Source organism: Nyctereutes procyonoides, unplaced genomic scaffold (genome assembly GCF_905146905.1).
Source record: "Nyctereutes procyonoides isolate TBG_1078 unplaced genomic scaffold, NYPRO_anot_genome, whole genome shotgun sequence".
Lineage (NCBI taxonomy): Eukaryota > Metazoa > Chordata > Mammalia > Carnivora > Canidae > Nyctereutes > Nyctereutes procyonoides.
Window position 1 is genome coordinate 29,892,900 of NW_026575020.1, and position 24,138 is coordinate 29,917,037.

Here is a 24,138-nt window from a genome sequence, read left to right on the forward strand (position 1 = left end):
GCTCAGGAGCCACCATGAGGCAGCACACCTGTGCATCCCCAGGAGAAAAGCAGCACAGGGTGGTGACCAGGCCAACAGCTGGTATTGTCAGATACCCTGGGCATGCCCTGTGCAGCCCTGTACCTACGTAGCAGTGTCCCCAGATAAGGAACCTCCAGACCTTCCTTGGTGGCCTGACATGGTCTCCAGGGTTGTGCTGAGGACCCCAGTGCCTGCCTCTCTGGGGTCTCAGCCCCAATGGGAATGGAGACCCGCCACAAACCCCTAAGGTGTAGGCAGCTCTGGCAGGTATGGGGCCTGGGGGGCAGTGCACTCAGCTCCCAGAGCAGAAGAGGCAAATGCCAAACAGAAACCCATAAGACCCAATGAATATGCGAAAGGCTCACCCGCAACCTCTGCTAAAGCAGACCACCAGCAGTCTACAAAGCTCCAGGAGAAGGGGCCGTCTGCTGGATCACCACAACCTCCTCAGAGCAAGCCCAGGACCAAGCCGACCGAGTCATTGAATCGGCCAAACAAAACGCAGAGACAACTGGACACCAAGCCACCCAGCAGCTGAGTAACGACTCCGACTCCGTGTCCTGCCTGGCTCCCCGCAGGCCTCCTGCATCCCTGCCCAGACCCGCCAGGGGCCCGTAACTCCTCTAGCTGCTTCTTCTCCAGAGGCCAGGGCTTCCTACTTGGCTGAGGGGCTGGTCCTCTGCACAAGGCCTTCCTAGAACCCAGGCCATCACCCTGGGGACAGCCAGACCAGAATAGGGCTGCATGATGTGCACACACACTCATACCTGCACACCCACGCTCCCAGCAAACTCATCCACATGCCAGCACACCCAGCAGCACAGATGCATGTGTCACCACAGACATACCTCAGGCTGGCCCTAGGGAACACGGAGAGGGAGGGAGGCCAGCGGGACTAGGATGGGAGGTAGAAGCTATGTGGTGGGGTGGGCGTGCCACCCAAGATATGTCAGCAGCTCCAGATGGACTTGGCCTGGCCTAGAGAGCAAGCTTCCAACAAAAGAGCTTCTCTGTGCTCTCTCACAGCCACCCCGACGTTAGGCCAGACTTTCCTTTCACCTTCCATTCCTCCCTGTCCCCAGCGGCGACCTCCCCCAGGACACTGCAGCCTTTGGCCCTGGGCTGGGCACTCTGTCCCAACTCTGAAGGCCCTAACACTTCCAAATGTGGCTCTGCAACATGCCATGAGGCCCAGCTGCACCAGGGAATCCTCGGCCCTGCCTTCACCTTTTCTCCTCATCAAGGCTTCCCCTTGACCTCTGTTCCTGTACCAAAACCTCAAAGCCATTTGGGAAACTGCATGAAGTCTCTTGGGCTCCTGAAGTACCAGCTGGAATCCTCTGGCTCACGGGAGCCACCCAGGACTGCTGAGGAGTGAATCAGAGCCAATCTTACCCATGATGGGAGAGCCATGCACTGCCACACCCTGCTCCAACTCAACCTGGGAGAAGCCATGAAGGCTCTTCCTGGTGAACCCTCTTCTCAAAAGCTCCCACAGGAGGGAGCCATTCCTTCTCATCACAGCTCCTGGGGCTGGGGAGGGGGCTGTGTCCTAAGAGGCTCCAGCCAACGCAAGGGAAACAGAAAGCCCCCAGAAGGAGTGTTCTGCTGAGGGCCCAGCTGCCAGACTCTGCAGCAGCCCCCACCCACCACCTGGCTATCCACCCCCAAGAGCCTTACGCAGCAGCAATGGAGATGTTTGCAGCAGACATGGGGCTGACTTCAGCCACTTCTTTGGCCTTTTGCAGAGCAAGCTTCTGATTGGCTGCTTCTTCCATCTCCTCTTCGTCCTGTTTGAACAGACAGAAGGGTGCAGCTAGCCTTGGGAGTGCTGCATCTGTGCTGAAGGCATCAGCTCTTCCTCTCGTGGTCTCTGAGTCCTTCCTGCCCTCTGAACCTGTGGGCCAGGCAGCAGCTCCAGCATTGAGCTCCCTGGTAGCCTTCAGGGACCCCCCCCCCTTCTGTACCTGCCTCAACACCTTTCGCCATGGGCTGTCTCCCAGGTGCTCATAGCTGGTGACTTACACCCCCATTCCTGAGCTGAAGCCGCAGGGACCCAGCTGCTGCCTACATGCTTGTCCCACAGCGTTTCAGACTTGGTGCTGTCCAAATGCAAGCCCATCCGTCCTTTCTTCTCACCTACTGCCCCTCCACCACAGGAGAACCTGTCACTTGGACGAAGTTAGTCTCTGCTCCAGAGCCATGAGCAAAAGCAAAAGATGGGTCTCTGCACCCTGAGCCTAGGTCCTGGCCCAGCATGGCCCGCAGAAATTGTCACCAGGAGTGGGTCTAGCAGGGGCACCTCCCAGTCTCTGAGCTTTCCTACCTGCCCCCAGCTGTGACTGGAGAAAGTCCCTCCCTGTATCCACCTGGACAGCCACTCACAGTGTCTGACTGTGTTCCCTCCACCACCGAACTCCTGGGGAGGACCCCACAGCTCTCTGACACATGTACAGATAACCTGACCTGTCTCTGCCCTCCATGGGAAGGGGAGTGGACACCTGGGCAGGCCTTTTGGCCCTGACCCCATGTCACTAGGCAAAACCAACATGCTCTGCTCCTGGGATCTGGATGAAAAGCTCTGGGCTAAGCCCGTGGGCCCAGGAAGGGAAACCAAGGCCTCCACGTCATCCAACTAGACTGCTGAAACCACCATTATTTTCCCCAAAAAAACCCCAATTCCCTGGCCTGCCTGGCTTCCATGGAAAGTGGCATTCCCAGTGTGGCCCAAAATGTCCAAAATCTTCTCCTAGAGGCCCCCAAAATGACAAAAACTAAGACTCCTGTTAGCTGCCTGCAGATTCTCCGCCATACTGAAGAGGTCCTCAAGCTTGAGGCCCCAAAGAGGAAGCAAAGCCTGATCTATCACAGAATTCCCCTATCGAGGTCCATCTATTTTTTGCACCCCCCACAAGGTCCGTCTTTAAACTATGGACTCCACCCTGGTCGACAGCCCTCCAGGGCAGAGGATGAGTTTCTACAAACTCCACTGAGTTTATTTCCACTTTGAAAAGAACCTGACGCTGTAATACATTCTGGGAACATAAGGAGAGATAGCCATCCCAGGAAATGCCCCACAGCCTGATACAGTGAGGCCTCTGCCTGCCCCAACTCCCAAAGAAAGGGAATTCCTGAATTAGGTCAGGTGGCCCAAAAGTGCCATTGCACAAGCAGTCTGTTCCTGGAGACAGGGTCCCAAGGACATCACCTCTCTGACATGTCTTCACCCACAGCACAACTTGAAGAGACAGTGAGAACTTGGGGCTCTCAAGCTCAGCCCTGTGCTCAAGACAGCCGGTGCTCCTGGGCAGCCCCAGTTCACATGGTCCTGGAAATCCTGACACCAAGATGTGCTCTGTGGATACAAGGGTTCTCCCCCCACCCACCTGTGCCCCCATTAGCCCAGCCAGGAGCCCAGCCAGGAGCCAGGGACAGTCATTCTTCAGCCACTCCTAGAGGGCTGAGTCCTGGCCAACAGCAGAAATGAGCAGCCCAGTGGGCCTTCCAGGTCCTGGGAAGGCAGCTGCCAGAGCAAGGGAGGCATCTGTACCCACAGGCACTGCCGCAGCCTGCATCTGTGCCAGGAAGAGAGGAAGTCTGAGCAGGAGCAAAGGAAGACACACTGACTAGGCCTGCCTCTACCTGGAGCCCTCCTTCCAGAGAGCAGGGTGGGGGCAGCAGGGGCACTGGACCACACACACCACCAGAAGCAGAGTAGCACAGGTGTGCCTTCCTCGGTGTGAGAGCCAGGACGTGCTAGGTGGTTAGAGCTGGACTGCATCAGACACACACAGGGATGTGCATAGGTGTGTGCTCCAGCACAGCTCCACTCAAAGAGGAGTGCTCTGTGGATACAAGGGTTCTCCCCCCAACCGTGCCCCAACAGGCCACACGCTCAGCCAGGAGGGCAGGGACTCCTGCAGCCATACCCCCCATACTGGGAGCCAGAGCGGGTCATAGCACAAGCCTGAGGCCAAAGCAGCAGGAAACCCAGCTACACCATCCATGGTGTGAGGGTGAAGGTAACCAGGCAGGGGGCTGTGTCATCAGGAAGGAAGCCATAGGGGAAGACACATGTAATCACATCCCCCGCCAGGTTCAAGGATGAGAGATGAGTATTAGATGCTGCCTGCTGGGTACCGCCAGGAGAAGAGGCTGTCCTGCTGAGGCCCAGACGAGCTGACCAGGGGCAGCAGCTGCTCCTCCAGGCCCAGCCAGGCCCAGCATCTATGGACGGAACCACCCAAGCTTCCACTGTGCACACTCAGACTGCCCACAGAGGCCCCTCATGGCCCAGGGATGAGCACAGACAATCCCACACCTCCCTTTAGGGCCTTCAGGGGTGGATGTCCCTTAAGCCCACCTGATGCATCCCTCTGGCTGGGGAACAACTGCCCCTTCCTTCAGCCACACCTCCTCCTGGTCTTTGACCCCTAGGCCAATGCAGTCTGCCCCCTACCACTTAGGGTCATCTCTAGCCCGTACCTCCTCATCCTCCCTCCTGCCTTCCTGGCCACTCCTTACAGGTCTTGGCTTCCCCAGGAGCTGCCCATCCAGGTATGGTACCTTCAGCTTCCTCAGTACCATGTGCCACACCCGAGGGGCAGCCTAACCTCTACCTATCTGGGACCTTGAGGAGGCTCCCCTGGACAGTGGTCACATGGATCCTGAACCCTGGCCTGGTGCTCTTCATGGATGTCTGGGCTCAGGCCTAGTGACACGGCCTGCTGCCCCTGTCCCTCTGGCTCCTCCCAGCTGCAGGCGGCGTCCCCGTGCACATACCTTGGTCAGCTCCTGAGCATTGGCAAGGTTGTCCACGGCAATGGCCAGGAAGACATTCAGTAGCGTGTCTGGTTGGCTCCAGCTAAGGAAAGGAGCCCTTCTGCCCCCATCCAGCGTCCCGTGGCTTCCCCCATGGGGAGCAGAACCCCATCCCCCTCAGCCTCCTTTCCTTGGTGGCCACACGCCCCTCAATCCCCTTGCTCCTCAGGGCCCTGTTACTCCAGACACAGCCCAGCTCAGCGACCAGAGCTGCTGCCCTGTACCACCTTCCCATGTCTCAGATCGGGCACTCACCCGGGTCATTTCAATGTCCCTAGGCACCTCTTCCCACAAGCCCCTGTCCTGAGAGCAGCCCCTCCCTGGAACTGTCCCCTCCCTGCACTCTGTGCCCTGCCTCAGCGCCACTCCCACAGACTCAGGCCTTCCCCAGGCATCAGCTCATTCCTTGGCTCTGCTGACGTTTGGAGCCATCCCTCTGTTGTCGTGGGATATTGAGCAGCAGGCCTGGGTACAGCCCAGCACCTTCTCCTTAAGCAAGCAGGCTGTCTCAGACATTGGCAACATCCTCAGGGGGCCAAGCCACACCCTCAAGGTGGCCTCTTGCACCATGGGCCCGGGATTCACCTCCACCCCTCCCCACCCAGGCCTCGACGGTTCCCACCAGTGCAAGGCTTGAGCAGCAGCAACAGACCTATTGCTGGTCCAGACCCAGCCCTGCAGGGAAAGGCACCCACATGCCAGAGCATCACCTCACAGGCATGGTGCTCAGGGCTCCAGCAGGGCCCCAAGGACAGGACACTGAGGTTGGGGGCTGCTTCCCCATGCTAAGCACAGCCACCACCACCCCAGAGAACCCCAGCCAGAGAGATGTGGTGGCAGAGGAACGGATTCCCATTGGCCAGCCCAAGGCCTGACCACTGACACACCAGGCCTGTGTAGCATCAGAAGGAGCTGCGATGAGCCTTGGGCTGCTGCTTAGTTGGGGGGGGGGGCACCTCCCTGTGGACCCCACTTAGTCTCAACCCTGTCCCCCATCTGAGGCCAAGCTGTAGGCCCCTACCTTCCCTGTTAAGCATGGCTGCCACTTTGGGGTTTCCTCTCCACCAGCGCCCAGGTCCCTGCCACCTGCTAAACAGGGATGCGAGCCCTGCCCCTCCCAAGCCCCCTGACTCTTTCCTGGGCCTCATGCTCAGCCCTGAGGGAGGCAGGGCCCCCTGCCCTGGGTCCAGGGCTGATCGGAGCCGCAGTGGGAAGGACAGGCCAGTGGAGGCCAAGAGAACAAAGTGCGCAGGGTCCCAGGTCATAGGCTGGCATGAGAGCCAGCAAGGCAGGGGCAGGTGTCCAGGTGCTCACACAGGGAGAGGAGGCCGAGCCCATAGGTCAGTCTGGGAGAAGACAACCCACAGGTGCTTGCAGCCAGCTCAGACCTTTCTCCAGGCTCTGCAGGGTGTTTGCTATGGCATGGCTCAAAGTTAGGTCCCCAGGCCATAGCGTCAGCACACATATCTGTGCACTAGACCCTGAGCTTTGATTGGGGGATGTAGACGTGTGGAGGAGCATGAGAGCCTGAATGCCTCTGCTCAGCCCCAATCTCCCTCCCCAGCCGTGGGACCCCACTGATGCCTCATGTGTCCTGGCCCTCAACAACACCCTTCCCGTCCTCCTGGGGGAAGTGGGAGAAGCGGGCCCCAGCCAACCACTGACCAGGCTGCACCCCAGCCGCGCAGAAGGATACAATTTCCAAACAGCGTCAGGACGATGAAGTAAAAGGAGGAGAACATGCCTTTGCTGACTCCGCCTTGTGACTCGATCCCGTGATACATCACCGCATTCCAGTCCTCTCCTGTTAGGATCTGTGGAGGGATAGCACCACAGGGCATGCCTGCGTGGCTGCCTTCACCCACATGCACGCTCAGGGTCAAGACACGGCTGCATCCCAGGAGCCCGGGGGCACACCTGCACACAGATTCCTAGATGGTGCTTCCAGAGGCCAAGGTGGCCCAGGGTCCTCCAGAGAAACTTCCAGAAAGACAAGGCTGCTGCTAAGCTGGGTCAGGCCTCAAAAGATGACAATGTTCTAGCTTTTTGGCCAAAAATGGAAGGAAAGGAAGCACCACACTGAAGGGAAGTGTGAGCAAAGGCAAGGAAGAGGATTGTAGCAACAAGCTGGAGAAATGAGGCCGGGCTGGGAGGACAAAGCACCCTGCTCCCAGAGCCACCGGGCCCTGACGGGACAGTCCAGGGGACAGTGGGTCCAGCAAGTGTGGCCAAATGCAATCCTTGCCCCACCGGGAAGCATGTGGGTCTTTGCTACTGTATTTTTGGAAAGTACAAGAAGATAACAAACAGACGTTCACGTGTCTACCTGTCAAAACGAATCCAGCTCACATCTGTCCATTTGCATCCCACTGCCCACAGTCACTCCCACCTGAAGACCCCAGTCACAAAGCTGGGGCGGGGGAACCATGCCAGCAGGGCTCCCCCTACACCACACACATGCATTTACATGCAAAATACACCACACATGCCTTAAATGCTCGTGGGAAGATATGAGACTGCACACACCGTTCTTCATCTGGTCATCCTCACCCAGTACCGTATCTTTGAGGTTTGTCTGTACAAGGCATGCAAATGAGCTTACTCCCATCCCCCCACCCCACAGGGTCCCTGCAGGCCATCCACCCATGTGCCTCCCAACAGGCACCTTCCTTCTTTCCAGGGATTTGCCACTGAGCCTCAGTGAACATGTGAAAGGTCTGCACACACCTGGGGTGGCCAGGCAGCAGGCGGGTGCACCTCTGATTTCACGAGACATTTCCAAAGTGTGCACCCTAAGCTGCATCATCACAGGGGCAAGAGGGCCAGTGGGTCAGGGTCATCTTCTGGGGTCTCCTGGACTCGTCTTCCTCATGCTGATGGTGACACTTCCACACATCCTCTGGCTCATTGTCACCCTCCGTCTGCAGGAGCGACTACACATGCTTGCAGCTCATGTCTGTGTCCTGACAAACTGTGAAGCAGCTGAGAAATTCTTCTCCTACAAATTCCTACAAATACTACAAATATTCCTACAAATATTCTTATGTCTTCTTTGAACCACTTTGAAGTCTGGTCCTTCACAGGTGGATTTCTAATCCACTTGCAGTGTATGGTTACCACTCTGTGTATCCATGGACCCGGAGATTGGCTTTTCCCCAGCAGAAAGCCAGTTTTCAGACCTACTTTTTAAGATATTCTGTGCCCAGCCTCTTCCTATGGCCAGCTTCCCATGTAGCCTGGCCTTGTTTCTGGGTTCTCTGGTCTGCCCTCACATCTCAGGATCCTCCACTGTAGCTTTGTAAACATTCGCGACACACAGTGAGGCAAAACCCTCCTTCCTGAACCACTTTGGCTATCCATGGACATTGACCTGTCCACATTATCAATATGCTGAATTCCAAGAAATTAAATTAGGAGAACAGACCCCTTTCAGGCCTCCCCATTTTAAATATACCCCCTGTGAGCCCAGAACTGTAGGTCCTTTGATAACAAGTCATAATTTCACCCATAAAAGTCTTATATACTGTTTGCAGATTTCTGGGTGCCTTACAGCTTTTGTTGCCTCTGGAATGAAATTTTTCATTTTCGTTGAATTTTTTACTTGAATGGTTACATCACATAGAAAAGCCACATTTTTGAATGTTGATTTTGTGTTCTGTGGCACAAGTGAACTGTATGGACTTGGTAAGGCTCATCTTACACATGCCAGGCCCAGGGCAGGGAAAGAGCTCTACAGATCCCTTGTCTTTCATGGTTAGAAAGCTACCCAGGTTTTTCATTTCCTCTTGAGCTACTTTATGTCTTTGAGGTTTTCCTATTAAAGTGCATGTTTCATCTTACTTTTCAAACCTCTGGCCATATTGTTTGGGATTTAAGACAACCTCTCCCATTCCTGTAGGTATGCCTCCCTTCTGGGCTATACTTTTGTGCATTTTCTCTTGACCAGTCTTGCAGAGGTGCCGTATTAGTCTTCCCGAGAGCAAGTTTGCTTTTTTTTATGATTTTGTTGCCTTGGTGTTTTGTGTCACTAATATCTGCTTATTAACCATTTTTTCCCTGCTTTCAATTTTTCTTTGGTTTACTTGTTCTCTTTTCTAGGTTTATGAAATGAGTATATCACTAGCTTATTTCCAGTCTTTCTTTTATCTTGATCATTGCATTTAAGATCATTCATAAACTTTCCTCTAAGTATTACTCCCACCTCATTCCATAAGTTTTGATGTCATCGTTCACTTCCAAGTATTTCATAAGGTCCGTTGTAATGTCTTCTTTAGCTTGGCCCTTCAGCTTTCAAACCTGGGGGAAGATTTTAAATGACTTTTTCCACAAGGTCTGTGTATTTATTTACATTACATCAGGAACGTGTTCTATAGCATGACAGTTCTTCGATATTCGTAGGAATTTCCTGGGGTACTGAACATATAGTCAGTTTCCACAAATGCCCTGTGTGCCCCAAATGAGGACTGTCTTGTTTGCTGTCAGCTGGGTGCAGAGTCCACAGATGTCAGCCTCCTCCTGCAGTTTGATAGAAATGTATTAACAACCCTCTTGTAAGATGGACACTTCCACGTGCTTCTGGCAGTTTTTGCTCAGTGTATTTTTAGGCCGAGTTTTTAGGTCGGGCAGGCTAATGACTGCGGCCTTCTCTTCGTTGTTATTTAATATATTTATTTATTTTTCCAAATGCTTTTTTTCCTTTAGCTTCTGCTTTGGCTTATGTGAATATTGTGCCAGCCTTCCTTCGGATGATTTCTTAGTTTCTCTTTTTGTATCCTTTGACTTTTTAATTATGTACTATTTCAAACACTACGAAAGGGATGATGAATAATTTTTAACCAACCTCTGTATACCCACTACCTGGCTTGAGAACCACAGCATTCAAAAGAAGGTGGCGCCCCTTGGGTGGAACTCCCCCATCACCCAAGTCTGCTATTATCATTCCCATGCAAGCCTTTATACTTTCACCACACGTATGCCATAAACAATATTGTTTTGCATGATTTCGTCCTTATTCAAATGGTATCATATATTGTGTATTATTCTGAATCTTACTCATTTTTTTTGCTTAATATTCTATTTGTGAGATTCATCCATGTTAATGCTTTTAATTCTAGGTCGCTCATTTTCCTGCTCTATAGATAATACGGCTCACTTTTTTTATCCATTCTTGTGATGATGAGCATTTCTGTGACTTCTGTTTTTTACTATTATAAATAATGCTGCCCTGATGTCTCACATGGATCTTCTTGTACAACTGGGCAGGAGACTTTCCAGAGCACAGACCCACGACAAGAACCACCCATATGCAAGTTGTAGTTATTAGATTTTATGGAATTACTACCCACACTCGTTCCACCAACCCACCAGCAGCATAAAGGAATCCCTATTTCTCCACATCTTCTCTAAAACTTGATATTAGATTTCTAAATTTCTGCTAAACTGACAGGTGGAGAGGTTGTCTCATGGTGGGTTTAATTTGTATCTCTAGCAACACCAGTAATAGTTCTCACAGGTTTATTCATCAGAGAACTCATTCAACTTCCTCTCCTCTGGTATACTTGTTTACACTCTGCCTTTTCCTATGACGTTATTTGTCTTTTCTCTTTGATTTGTGGAAGTTCTGGACACTAACCTTCCAGTGGTTATTGTAACACGGTGGAAATGTCTTCTCAGAGACATCTATCTGTGGTATCTTTTGATGCACAGAAATTTCTATTTTAACAGTCTAATTTGTCAATATTTTCCTTTATGATCTGTGCTTCTTATATTTTAAGAGGGACTTTCCTGCCTTGAGTTAGTACCATCACACTCCTGCACGTCCTTCTAAAACTTCAGATTTGCTTTTCACATTTAAGTCTTAATCTATCCAAACTGATTTCAAATCTAGAACAAAGTAGATTGCCATAGAAATTCAATTTTCACATTTTGCTCTGTGGATAACCAAATCGTCCCACACCATCTGCAATCACAACATTTGAGTTTTCGGTGTACACAAATATTTTGGCTGTGACTATTCTTTCTTTGTCAACCCTGAGAAATTGCATTTCCTATTTTCTTGTCCTATTACACCAAGGCCACTGAGACCAGCATAATCTGCCAAGAGTTTTTACTTGAAAAGAGTGTTGGGTTTTATCATGCAATTTTACTTTTTTTAGAAAAGGATGCATTATGCACATTTTCAGACATACATAAAGTAGAGATTGTGATGAATCTCCTCATGCTGGTCATCCAGCCTCAACAGTGAACAACATATCTCCCAGGTTTGTTTCTCCTGCCCTCTCACTCTGTGCCATGCTCTTGCCGGGTTCACATCTTTTTTCTGATGACATGGTTTTTCCTTAATTGGCTAAAATGATGAATTACATTAATAGACTTTCCAATGTTAGTTCATCTTGCATGTTTCTAGGATAAACTCAAGTTCGTTAACCTGTAGGCATATCTAATTTGGTTAGTCACTACTTCCCTCTGTCTCTGTGTTTGTGACCATGACCTAAGACCCCCACTGGCCTCCTCCTCCACAAGAATGTTAACCTTATCTTTTCAGAGGAAAGCAACAGAAGGGCTCAGTCCCTGACCCCTACCTGCGTAGGTAGGCCATACAATGCAGGGCAGTTACCTCTATACCTCATTCTAGTGTGAAATCTACTTCCAAGGAGGAGCGCAAACCCCGTCAGCGTAACAGACAATGCGTGCATAGGCATGTTTCCCGAGCACATGTGCCTGACCTTATGCCCACCTCTGTAATGACGAAGCTCTGAACCCTAAATCAAAGGAACCCACTCATCCCACACGGGGAGTCACAGATTTGGAAGTTATTTCCTGTGAGCTCCTTATTTACTGCAAATAAATGTTTCCCTTTTTGTGCCACCCCCCACCCCCACTTCAGCTCCCTCGCTGGAGTTTCTTCCTATAAGTCACTAAGGAGAAGATTCATGTTAGTTCAGTTAGGGTCTTTTTTTTTTTAATCAAGGTTACCGTAGTCTCATAAAGTGAACTGAGTGCCTTCCTTTTGTCTTCTCTGGAGTCATCTGCATAAAATTGGAATGACGTCTTTCTCAAATTTTAGTAGAATTCACTTGTGAAATTACCAGAACATGGTGGCTTGGGTAAGCAGATTTTTAATCACTCAATTTCTGAAATGGTTCAGGTCTTTCATTTCTTCTTGGGTGTCATGTTACTTTTTTTCTTCTGAATCATTGGCTTTACTAAATACATAAATATCTGTGGTGCTTTGGGTAATCAGGAAGATGGTAACTCTCCGTATTTGCCTGTGAACATGTCCAATTCCACTTCATGCTTGAACCTCAGCTCTCTGGATTGGCATTCTTGGGTCATGCGGCCTGACCCCCAGTGTTTCAAAGTCACCTCCTGACCCTTTGCCATCAGACTGTCATTCTTCTGTGAGGAATCTCTCTCCAGAGTTGCTTTTAAGATTTCCTCTTTATCACAACACATCTAGGTTTGGCATTAGTTTTGTTCACCTGGGTTGGCCTGAGTGCACACCCTCTAAGACTCTCCCGGATGGTGCTAGCATCGTCTCCCTCACCCGACATAGCAGCTTCACACCCATGTCCCATGTTCCTCCACACCTTTCAGATCACCTTTCTTAGGTTGTGTCCAGTGTATAGTTTACCCTTCATTTCTCTATTTAAACGGCAATATTTTTCATTCCTAGGATTTGTACTTAGTTCTTTTTCGTATCAACCTGTTCTTGGTTCTCAGGTACTTTTGTAAATTTGTGTTACATGTTACAAGTTCCTCCTCGAATACTGTGTAGATCTCAAGCACGTTTGGTGCAAAGTCCCCTACATTTGTTCTCTTATTCTCATTTCTTTAGGAGTGAGCTCACCTTCTGACTGCAGGTGTTGTCAGGCCTCTTCTGTGGGGTCAGTTTCACCATGGTTCAGTCTGCACGCTTACCATGAGCAGACTTGGGGTGTTTTCTTCCTGGTCACACACTCCCTTACCCTCTCCAGCCCCATTCAGAAGCAAAAGCAAGCTCCATCCTGGGGTCTCAGGCCCCAGTCCAGCACCATCCACAGAAAGTGAAGGCTTGGCCTGGCCAGCTATCCACCCCTGCAACCTTGTTGTCCTCCTCCAGCCACAGTTACCCTCTCTTAGCTCTGCTCCTATGCTCCTCAAAGGGCCACACACCTTCCCCAGTGCCAAGTTGGGTAGGCCACACAGGGATGCCCCTAATGTCTAACCCATCTGCCTCATCCAGACCACATCCCAGGGACCCGGGTCTCTGGATCTCTCCTCACTGTTCCATTTCCGGGCCACAGTTTGTTTTCTGCTTGGCTGGGTCCTTTTATTTTCTAGATGTATTTATTACCTTATTGCCACTCCAGAGCAGAGAGGGTCTGAGGTCTAAACCAGAGCATCATCTGACCATAATAAACTATCTTTTTCCTCTAACTCTGACTTCCTCTTCCCCTCTGTCCCACACCACCACCATTAACCAACCACATTCACTCCTTTCTTGCAACAAACAGAACAATGCAGAGCTCTAACTTTCAATCATGTGCCCTCCCTACTTTGGGAGTCTCTGAGATTGCTCCCACTGGGTGAAGCCTCTGGGTCTGCCCTGGAAGGCCCATCCAATCTGACATCTGCCAGCGCCAGTCCTGTCACAAACCTTATGCCTTTTGCCTTTGCTGCCCTGACTCCATTCACCTTCCCACTGTGCCTGAAACACATTCCCACCAATTCCCTTGCTGACTTTTTAGATCCTGCTGGGCAGCCCTAGCACCGCACAGCAGAAAGGAGCTCCTTCCCATCACTGAGCAGATCTCTCCTAGAGGCCCCAACTCAGACAACAAGAGCAACCCCAGAGACCAGGAGGCTAGCTAAGCCCTCTGGCCTGAGCATACATGGCCTATTGGACTCCCCTAAGGGTCATTCAGAGCAAAACAACAATTCACCCCAACAGCTCGATCGCAGGCATGGTATCCAAGGAGGCTTCATAAGATAGAAACGTCGGCATTATACTATCAGTGAGGCCAGTCATGGAGGTATTAGGGGTGCTACAGCCCTGCAAGGGGTCAAAGTGCTCAACCAAGAGCATCTTCAAAAGGGAACCTCTCCGAGAGGGCAGAAGTCACCTGAGTGACAAGGTCTGTGTCACAGAGATGTAGGCCAAGAACCTCAGCTTCTCCAGGAGCTGTGGCAGGCATGTTCTCTAGACAGAAAAGAGAACTAAAAGACCACTGGGCCTGACAGGAGGGAGAAGCATATGGAATGCTTTGCTGTTTTATTCTCAAAGGGGAAAAGACAGCTTGTGGCTCGAGGTCCCAGGGGCTGGGACCAGTTGGTGGTTTGAAGCCCAGGGCCACAGGACAGTTGAGCTCCCCAGGGAACCATACATGATTCTTGGGCCCCGGTTTCCCTCCAGACCCAGGCTCTAGACTCAGTACAGTCCCAGGGACTGTCTCTATGCTCATCTCCCACTTGTCCCCTTCTGTTTTCTGGAAAGTTCTGTCTGAAATGTAGGTTGTCCAGGGCGTGCAGGCACTGACAGGGAAGGCTGCCTTCCCCATACCTGGAGAGCTACGCAGGCCAGCAGTGCGCTAAGAGCCAGGAGCCTTACCTGGAAGACAGTGAGAATGGCCGCGGGGAAAGTGTCAAAGTTGGTTGTCGGGGTCTCATCTCTAAAGTTAAACCTGAGGAAAACAAGAAGTCTTGGCAGGAGGTCGCCCACCAGGAGCCCAGCCAGGCACCCGGGTGTGCAGCACTGTCTCAGGCTGGGCGGGGGCTGTGAGGGGCCGTTGTCCCCTCAGGCGACCCCCAGGCAGAAGACAGGTGTGGGGCACTTGGGCAGCACATCTGCTCTGAGCTCTGTCTCCCTGGCAGGGCCCCCAGCCTCCTATACCCCCCAAGGCCCACTTACTGTCCCCCGAATAGCTGCATTCCTAGCAGAGCAAAGACCACAATGAACAGGAACAGCAGGAAGAGGAGGCTGATGATGGACTTCATGGAGTTTAGCAGAGACACCACCAGGTTGCGCAGGGAGCTCCAGTACCTGTCAGGGCAGATGCGGTCTGTCCATGCCCGGCCGCGCCCCCACAGAGCTGGCTGACACCCGCCACCCACCACTGACACCATGCTCCATGGGTCTCACAGTCAAACCTATGGCTTCCCAGACTTTCTAAACCCCATAGGCTTCCCACCTGGATGGGCAGCCAGAGCACTTCTCCACCAGGGACGCCAGGGGGGACGGCCACATCCAGGGCTGGGCTCGCCCTCATCTCCCAAAGCTTCCCCTATTGCTGCCATCCCTCTCCACCTCTCCACACCCAGGCAGCCTTAGGGTAACCTCCACCTAGACCACAAGCTGAGAAGGAGCTGCAGTGGAGGGTAATCAGCCCATGGCCTGGGCAGGTCCTCGGTGCTGTGATCGGTGACATGAAACCCAGGTGTGAATGCCCCTCTCACCAAGGGCCCAGGACACAGCATGGATTGGAGAGGGTCAGGGTGGGGGGCAGTGCTGCGAGACCGTTCCCCTGGCATCCCACAACCCCCACCTCTCCATCACACTCCTCAAATGTTCCTGGAGGTCAGATACTGTGTCCCTCGTGCCCCCCAAGGGCACACAGGCCCCATTGAAGTCCACTGAGGGGGGGCATTGAGGCTGCTGACAGCTTGCTCATTGGGAGGCTGGGGGTTCAACCCCATGCCCATGGCTGGGGAGCTCCTCCAGAAAAGGCTGGGGCATGTGGCTTTCCCTCCAGCCACCAGGAGACACGCCATATGCCTCTGTGTCTCTGCACATAAGCTCCCAGCACCCTGGAAAGGCAGGAGTGGCAGGACAGATCACAGTCTCCATGTTCACCCTGCCCCTGGGTGTCCCTGGACCCTCCAATCCTGTCCTCCCTACTGCTGGTGGCACAGAGGTTCACTTGTGTTCCATGGATTCTCTTACAGGGTACATCATGGGCTGGGAAAACTGGAAAAGCCAGCCCACTTCAGGACAGGGGCTGCCTGGCTTCCAGAAGGAAGCAGAGCCCTAGGACACCAGGCCTCACAACCAAGGTGAAGACGGCTGTCCTGGCCTCCTCCCAGGGTGATGTACCTGCATCGCATGGGGAGGCCACAGAGGATGCACAGCAGCATTTGTGGCCCTAGATGGGCCACATTCTTGGCCAAACTCTCTTGCAGGGACACCATCGTGTCCTCAAATGGTCTCAGGTTTGGATTTAAAACAGACTGGGGGTGGCAGCCCGGGTGGCTCAGTAGTTTAGCGCCACCTTCAGCCCAGGGCGTGATCCTTGAGAGCCAGTATCGAGTCCCATGTCAGGCTCCCTGGATGGAGCCTGCTTCTCCCTCTGCCTCTCTCTCTCTCTCTCTCTCTCTCTCTCTCTGTGTGTGTGTGTGTGTGTCTCTCATTAATAAATAAATAAAATATTTAAATAAATAAATAAACAAACAAACAAATAAACAGTTTGGGAAGGACCAAAAGAACTCCTGTCTACCCCGGGGAGATAAGAGGTTTTGAAAATCACTGGAGGGGTGACCCAGGGCCCAAGCCCTCCCACACAGGCCCAGTGTAGCCAGGCCTGCTCCCTGGGTCCCATGGCTGGGGATATGGCATGGAGCCCCGTGCTAGAGCGTGTGTGGGCTGCATGCTCACAGCACAGGGGTCCAGGCACTCAGGGTAGGGGAGGTCCTGCTGTGGGGTGCCCCGTCTTCCCACCCCCAGGCCCTGGCGTAGACAGTGGTCTCTCGGTAACCGCATCACACCCCCGCCCTGGGCTGCTGCCCCTCACAGACAAAGTGGAGCAAATGGCCTCCAGGGTCACGTGAAGAACCAAGTGGAACAGAACTGAAAACAGACCTGGCACCTATCCTCCTGCCACGGCTTAAGCAAGGCAGCGTCAGGCACAGGGTGGGGAAGGCAGGCCTGGGTGTGGGAGCCACATGGGAGCCATGCCGGCTCAGGTCAGAAGGGCAGAGTCAGCTGAGGCCTCCCTCCCTCTGCAGGGCTGGGGCCACAGGCAGGTGGCCAGGTGTGGGGGCGGGCTAGACCATAAAAAACACCTCCTTCTGGTAACTTCTATTTTCTCTGTTAACTATGAAGCCAAGTAATCGTTTGAAGGTTGAAAGACGGGACTGCTGGTTTCAGAAGAGGGGACAGTATGAAACTGTGGGAAGCAAGCTACCTAGAGAACCAGGAACCCTGGCGGCAGCACTGAGGCCAATGGGGAACCACCCTGAGAACAGGTACGGCCCTGTGACCGAAACAATCATGCCACGCAGGGGCATTAAAACTGCCAATTACAAGCACAAAAAGAGACTGCAGATAGTAGAGCTCGAGGCCAGCCCCATGAGCCCCCAGGAGCAAGCACGCTGCTTGGCCAGTCTCACGTGCGGCCTGCGTCCCTCCTCCCTTCACTCAGGAGCACGTGGATAACATACTTTGTGACTTTGAAGATCCTCAGCAACCGCAGTGCCCGCAGCACACTGATCCCAAAGGATGTTCCTGGCTTGATGGCCGCCCAGACCACTTCAAAGATGCTCCCCACAATGACCTGCAGGGAGACAGGGTCAGCCTTAGGCACACAGACACCAGCCCACACGTGCGCATCTGGAGGCAGCAGCTGCAGTCCCTCTGTGAGCATCCACAACACAGGATTCACATTTCACACTAAGCTCGTGCAGCCTTCGGGAGCTCCGCCCCCCCAGTCCTGGGGCCATCCGTCCCCCAACAGGTGCCCCCCAGTGTGTCCAGGGCATGGAGTGTTGGCAGGCTGATAGGTTCCCTGACTGACCAACTGCAAATCACATCAGCTCAATGTCAGCATTCTCCCCCAGGGCCAGGAAGCTGGTGACGTACTAGGACCCAGGCCTCAGGTATGACTGGAGGCTCTGGTACAGTGACCACTGGTCTAGGACCCTATACATCTGCTCTGGCAGGTGCCCCAGTGATGGCTCACCCCAGCTCACAGCCCTCCTCTGCACACTTTTCCACACTGAACACAACCGCATCACTTAGAGCACATCCGATGTCCTGCTGGCATCCAGACAGCCCAACAGCTGCACTCATTGTACCCTGGGCAGCATGACAAAGGGGATGAGCATGCCACCACCTGTCCTTGGCGACCCTGAGCACCTCCGCCAATTTCCTGCAGCAGGCGCACAGCACCCCATGTTTGTCTGGGGCTGGAGCTCCCGGTTTCCTAAGTCCATGTTCTTACCGTTTTCCTTAACCCTCAGACTTTGTCCCCACGTGTTCCTTGAGCAGATGGCCCCTGAGACGCCCACCGTGACCCCCAGTATGTGGTGCTCCCCTGGACAGTCTTGTCCCCTCACTGGGATGGACCCAGTGACTCACTGCTAGCCAACAGAACGGGACAGAGTGATGAGCTGTCCCCTCTGAGATCAGGTCACAAGGACCGGCTTCCTCTTGGGTACTCAGCTCTGCTGCAGGTCAGAGCTGCTGTGTGGTGGGACACGAGGAGCTGTGGCTAGGGACTAAGTGGCCCCAAGAAGGAGCCTGGACATGAGCTCCCCACCCAAAGGGCCTGCAGTTGCCGCAGCATGGTGGGGCAGTAGGAGCAGGGGGCTCCTACCACCAAAACAAGAGAGAGCAACAGTGTTGGCTGTTTTAAGCCACTAACCCTTGGGGTGATTTGTTACATGTCAAGAGAAAAGCAATGCACATTTTGGAGACAGAAGCGAAGCTCTGAACAACACAGCAGTGGTTTGGGAGCCAGAGCAGGCACTGAGTGGCATGTCGGATCCACAGCCCTAGACGCACCACTCATGGCTCTGGACTGCAAGGGAGCGAGGAGGAATCCACAGGACACAGGGTGGGTGCCCTATTGTGTCCTGGCAGAAACCTCGGCCACACAGTCGCCCACAGTTCTGTGAGCAGAAGAAAGTGTGCCACCATGACCATGAGGGCTCTGGATCTCCGCATAGAGTGTGCAGGTGCGGCCTGGGTCCCCCGCCACTCATGGTCAGTGTGCAAGGAAGGAAGTGCTGTCCACCAGGACCTGCCGGCTCTGGAAATACTCAGCCTCGCCACACAGCCAAGGATGCCAAGGTCAGAAATGACACAGTCCACAGAGGCAGCGGATGCTGCAGGCGCCCGAGAGTACCGCCCAGTCCCACATTCTAGCCCCATGGAGACGGTCTTGCACGGCAGCCCCAGGAACAGCAAGGCTTCAGCTGTGTCACCATGGGACCTGCAGGGAAGGGCCCATCCCCAGAGTTCAGGTACATCTTCTGTTGGGTGCAACAACCTCCAGGAAGACCCACAACACACCCAGACGCTCTGAGAAGACTTGGCTCTGCAGAAATGCCCCCTGCTCGGGGCGAAAGACAAAACGACAGGCCTTTGGATCCTGGAATCCTACTGGCAGGAAGCAGGCTGAGAGACCTGCACAACTGAAAACACTCGCTACCTTTCCTGGAACAAGAAGGGTGATCCAAAAGCCAGCTGAAGCCCAAAGGGCTTCTCAGGCCTTAAGGTCTAGTCCCAGGGTCTCTGACTTTTCCCAGCCAGATTCCAGAGACTCCCTGTGGGTCCTACCGTGGGTCCCTCTGGGCAGGAATGCCTATGGCAGCTCCTCTGAGCCCCTCCAACAACTGTGCAGGTGACAGCTCATCTCCTTCGTTCCACAGGTCCGCAGGTGGGGAGGGGCTGAGCAGCCATCCTGGAGGACCCTCCACCACACCTGGGCCTGGCTTGGACGATGAGGCCTGGACCCTGAGCTGATGCTGGGATGCAACGTGCTGGGGAAGCCGGAGGACATGCGTGTATTTCCCATGGGGAAGGGTCTGGGCTACTGGGGGCCGGGGCATGGACTGCAGCAGGCAGCCTCTAAGATGGCCCCCGTGCCCCGTGCCTCCTGGGGGTCATTACCCCGGGTAACATCCCCACCCCTGTTGGGCATGGGCTCAGCCAAGTGACTCACTCTGAACAAAGAAAATGGCACAGTTTGGTCATCTCTGTGAGACTGGGTTTCCGCGGCTCTGTCTCAGGAACTCTCGGTCTCTGTGTCAGGTCACAAGCTGCCAGATTATAAGGACATGAGGCAGCCCCGGGGAGAGACCCATGTGACCAGGACTGAGGCCTGCTACTGACCACGTGAGTGAGCATGGAAGCCAGTCCCCTGAGGCCCATCAATAGCCTCCTGAGGAACTGAAAAGCAAATTCTCCAGTGCTCATCACGTCATGAGGCTGTGGCTTCCTGGCTGTCAGCTGTGCCCCTTAAGAGACCCTGGACCACAGGCCCGTGGCCGAGCCAGGCCTGGGCCCCTGACCTATAGGAACCTTGAGACGACACATGCTTACTCTGTGTGGCTACATGCAAACCTGGCCACGGCCCGGGACCCAGTCAGCTTGGAGCAGAAGATGTTTGAAAGATCAAGGATCCTCTGAAATCCCCTAACCCCTTGGGGTCCCTCTGGCCTGCATGCACCACAGTCTTTCCCAGTAACTAAGTGGGCCAAGGACAAGAAACCTTCCCCCAGAAAGAACCATGGCATCCACGGCTTGGGGCACAGCCTGGGAAGCCTCCGCTCCTCCCTCCCCACTGAGACCTTGCAGTGCCGTGGGGCGTCACCTGAGGCTCTGGGGCCAGGCCTCCGGGTCCCTGCTGCCTCCCCTGTGGACACAGCATTGCATTAACTCCACTGATGGGAAAAGTCAAAGCCATGCTGAATTTTTGAGCTGAGGTTTTATTTCTACCTGTGTCCAGGCTGCCCCCTGCCCACCAGCTCCTCAGGACTCTGCAGAGGTGGGAGCCTTCCTCAGGGCTGGCATGCCACTTCTGGAAAGCCCGCACCGGTCAGAGCTTACCCCTGGGCTCCAGGCTCGGCACGGGGAGGTGTCCACGCTCCACTGGCCTGGGAGGGCCTGTGTCACTCCCTGGGCTTTGTCCCAGCGAGTCCTGTGAATACTCCCAGGCCCAAAGAAGTTGTTTAGGGACCCAAGCCAGGCCCACGAGGAAGGCTGCACCACCACCAAGCCCCCATCGGCCCACCCCTAAGCAGGTGCCCAAGCTGCCCAGAGCCAGCTCCCACCCCCCTGAAGCTCTGCTGGGAACACTGAGCCCTCTGCAAAACAGTGGCATATTTAAAAGATGGTTGCACCAGGCACAAAGGGGGTCACAGTGCCTTCAGCTGACCTTGAGATTCTACAGACAGGGCCGGAGGCAGGGAGGAGGATGTCCTGCAGCTGACACCCCCGTAGGTCAGGCCTGGACTCCTCTCTGTCAAGGGCCCCTCCCTCTTTGACCCACACAGGGTCATAGCATGCTCAACTGCCTGGGTCCTGCTGCACAGACCCCACAGCACACGCGGATACAGCATGGTGGGAGGGGCTGTGTGGACGCTCAGTCCCAGATACAGACCTGCCGGGACCCCAGGCCAGCACCTGAGGATCCTACTCACCCCAAAGTCAAAGCAGTTGAAGGAAGATCGGAAGTAGCTTCTGGGCCCCAGGCCATACATCTTCAATGACATCTCTGTGAGGAAGAGACCCAGGAAAACAAACTCTGCAAAGTCTAGGAGAAGCCGGAGAAGAGGGGGATTAGCTCTCAGCCTCCTCCCACCTGGCTCCAGCCCAGACTGGAGGACACCAGACCTCTGAGCTTCCCAGGGTTGAGCCCTGCAAGCCTGGTCTGTGGCCCCTGAGCTGGGGAATCACAGCTCAGAATGAGAATGATGAACCAACTGGAACTGGGAGGGACACACAGATGCTGGCTCCACTTTGACACGTGGTACGTGTCCAGTGCCTACAGCACCAGAGATAGACATGCAGGAGGTGAGACCCTGGGCCTGGGCTCAGGAGTGCGTTCTTGGTGCCACTCAGCACCCACCGGAGGATGGGCTTGGACTTGTCCTTCCACCTTCAGGCTTGCTCCCCGCCTCATTCTGTGAGCACCGCGGAGACCCTCAGCCTCCTCATCAGAATTGCCCCATATTCCCGCGGGAGCTTCCCTGACACCTTCCTCAAAACCCCACATCATCGTGTTTGCTGTGACCTTTGCTCACCTGGCACATGAGCATTGCCTGGCCCGGCAGCCTGAGGCTCCCAGGAGGGCCAGCGCTTGCTTGGGGCCAGGAGGATATGGCCCCCTCACTCTGAGGCACTCAGAGGCTCCTGCAGTCTCCTCCACCTTCCTGCAGGTGCCCCTCCTGCCTTACCCTGGAGTCCTGCCACCAGCGGTATGGACCCTTGAGGGCCTAGGAGCCAAAGGGAGGCCGTGCTGGCCGCACTGGAACTAAGGGCAATACTGGGGAATCCAGACACACAGACAGCAGGACCCCGAGCCAGGCCGAGCTGGTCCAAGAGCCAGACAAAGCCACAGACAGCACGAGGCACAGCCGGGCCCTGGCTCCAGCCAAACCAGGAATGCCAGATGCCAGAACAAGGGCACTGCCTTTGATCCTTCCCCACGAGTGTGGAGCTGGCATTGGCATGTTATTCTGTAGAGCAGCCCACAGGGACCATGCCTACCTCCAGCCCCAGGGCAGCTCAGAAGCGTGGGCAGGGCTGGTCCCAGAGGGTCCAGGCCATGAGCATGAATGGATGGTAAGCTTCAGAGAAGTCCGCTCCCTGGAAAGTTATCAGCCCAGCCTCCCTGCGGCTTCTAGTACTCAGATCACTTGGGAAACTGGACCCCAAGCACCTCCTGGTAGAACAGACCACACACCTCCTGCCAACCCTAGGGACCCCAACGTGTGCTGTCTTCCACAGCTCTCCACCAGCACTGTGCTATGGACACTCAGCAGCCTCTGCTAGGGGCAAACCTGCAATAGCCCAGATGCTGCACAGCCCTGCTGCCCACGCAGCCCTCTGCATGGGCCGAGGTCTCAGGTAGGGAACCCCTCCTCTGCCTTGACTACATGGATAATCAGCTCCTGGCAGCAACTCACACAATCAGCCTGGCCTCTGAGGCCAACCAACAAGTCAGTGACTCCCCAGCCATGCATGGGATCTGTCATGAGAAGGCAAAGCTGACTCCCTGGAGGAGCCAAGAAGCCAGCGTGCCAGGCACAGATGTCCACTAACCTGGGCAGAAGAACCCACTCCAGCCAGGTCTGAATGACTGAACACTGGTCCTGGCTGTGCGGAGCAGCAGGCATGAGGAGTGGTTGGAGGACAGCACCGTGCCCCCAAGTCCAACTCAGAATGCCCTAGCAACCTGCCAAGATCCATGGCTGCTGAGTCCCAGAGCCTCTTCACATGTGCCCTGGGGCACCCCACAGGAAGACCTCAGGCCCTGGAGAAAGAGGCCACAAAGACGGGACTTCCAGCTGCCCACATGCCAGGCCCTGGAACTTCAGCTGCCTGGTCACTGATCCTGCTCCCAGGAGATCCAGTGAGGGCACCATGAGGAGCAAGCCCAGGACCTGACAAAGGTGCGACTTCTTCAGGAAATGGGAGCAGTCCTGCCAGCCCTCTCACTCTCCTGAGGAAGAAACACCCTCGGCTTCATATGCTCACTATCCGTTCATTCACTCCTGAATCATTCGTTCAACTCCCAGGCACTGGTGCTGCCTTGAACCTAAAGAGGAAACAGAGTTGACCCCTCTCTCCAGGCGCATGCCAAGGGGGAGCCAAGGCAGATGTGAACACTGTTCCATGTGCCAGGGGACCCAAGGGGCAGAGGAGAGGGTGGTCAAGGTGACCTGCAGGGCCAAGAGGGCTCATGCGACAACAAAGCCCAACAGCAGGCTGCCTGTTTGAGCACAGCACCCCCTCCCCCTCACCAGCTAAGCTTTGGGGGTTCTAGAGGTGCAGCAGGGGTGGACCTGGCTGGACAGATAACCACGGTGCACAGAACTCACTGTCTGCACCGTGGCCAGCCTCAGGGCAGCGCCCTGTGGGGAGCTCCAATGTTGCTAGTCCTGGTGGGCACCCCCTTCCTACCTCTGCCACTGCCTCTACCCCTTGCGAGACTTGCCCTTCCTGGCTAGATCAGCCCTCCTCAGCTCCAGTCCTGCTGAGGATGGAGCCCAGGACGCTGAGCAGAGGTATGTACACCCAGCATGCAGCCACCTCTCCTGCCAGTCTGGGAGCTCCCTGGTAATGCCATGAACTCAGAAATTCCCAGGGAACCACAGAAAAGACAGAGCAGCAAGAAGGAAGATCTGGGGCCAGGCCCAACAGCTGGGTACTCTCAGTCCTATGCTCCCACACCACAGATGGGTGGCCAGGCTGTGCAGCTTCCCACTTGCCCCTTGGGTGGCAAATCCCCAGGAAACAAGGAATAACCACAACACTGACTGGGCCCCATGGGAAGGAAAGGCCTGGATGCCCCAGGAATAGCTCCCTGGGCCCCT

General features: G+C 54.5%; 1 protein-coding gene across 1 annotated transcript in view; it reads right to left on the bottom strand.

Moving 5' to 3' along the window:
- The window catches only part of CACNA1B (calcium voltage-gated channel subunit alpha1 B), a 197,860-nt gene that overhangs the window by 96,265 nt on the left and 77,457 nt on the right, over window positions 1-24,138 (bottom strand). The window contains exons 12-18 of the mRNA XM_055334477.1: window positions 21,241-21,353; window positions 17,257-17,369; window positions 14,732-14,863; window positions 14,432-14,504; window positions 6,539-6,656; window positions 4,804-4,871; window positions 1,702-1,811 (exon numbers count right to left, since the gene is read on the bottom strand). Of these exons, the coding sequence (XP_055190452.1) occupies window positions 1,702-1,811; window positions 4,804-4,871; window positions 6,539-6,656; window positions 14,432-14,504; window positions 14,732-14,863; window positions 17,257-17,369; window positions 21,241-21,353 (727 nt within the window). The remainder of the gene's footprint in view (window positions 1-1,701; window positions 1,812-4,803; window positions 4,872-6,538; window positions 6,657-14,431; window positions 14,505-14,731; window positions 14,864-17,256; window positions 17,370-21,240; window positions 21,354-24,138) is intronic.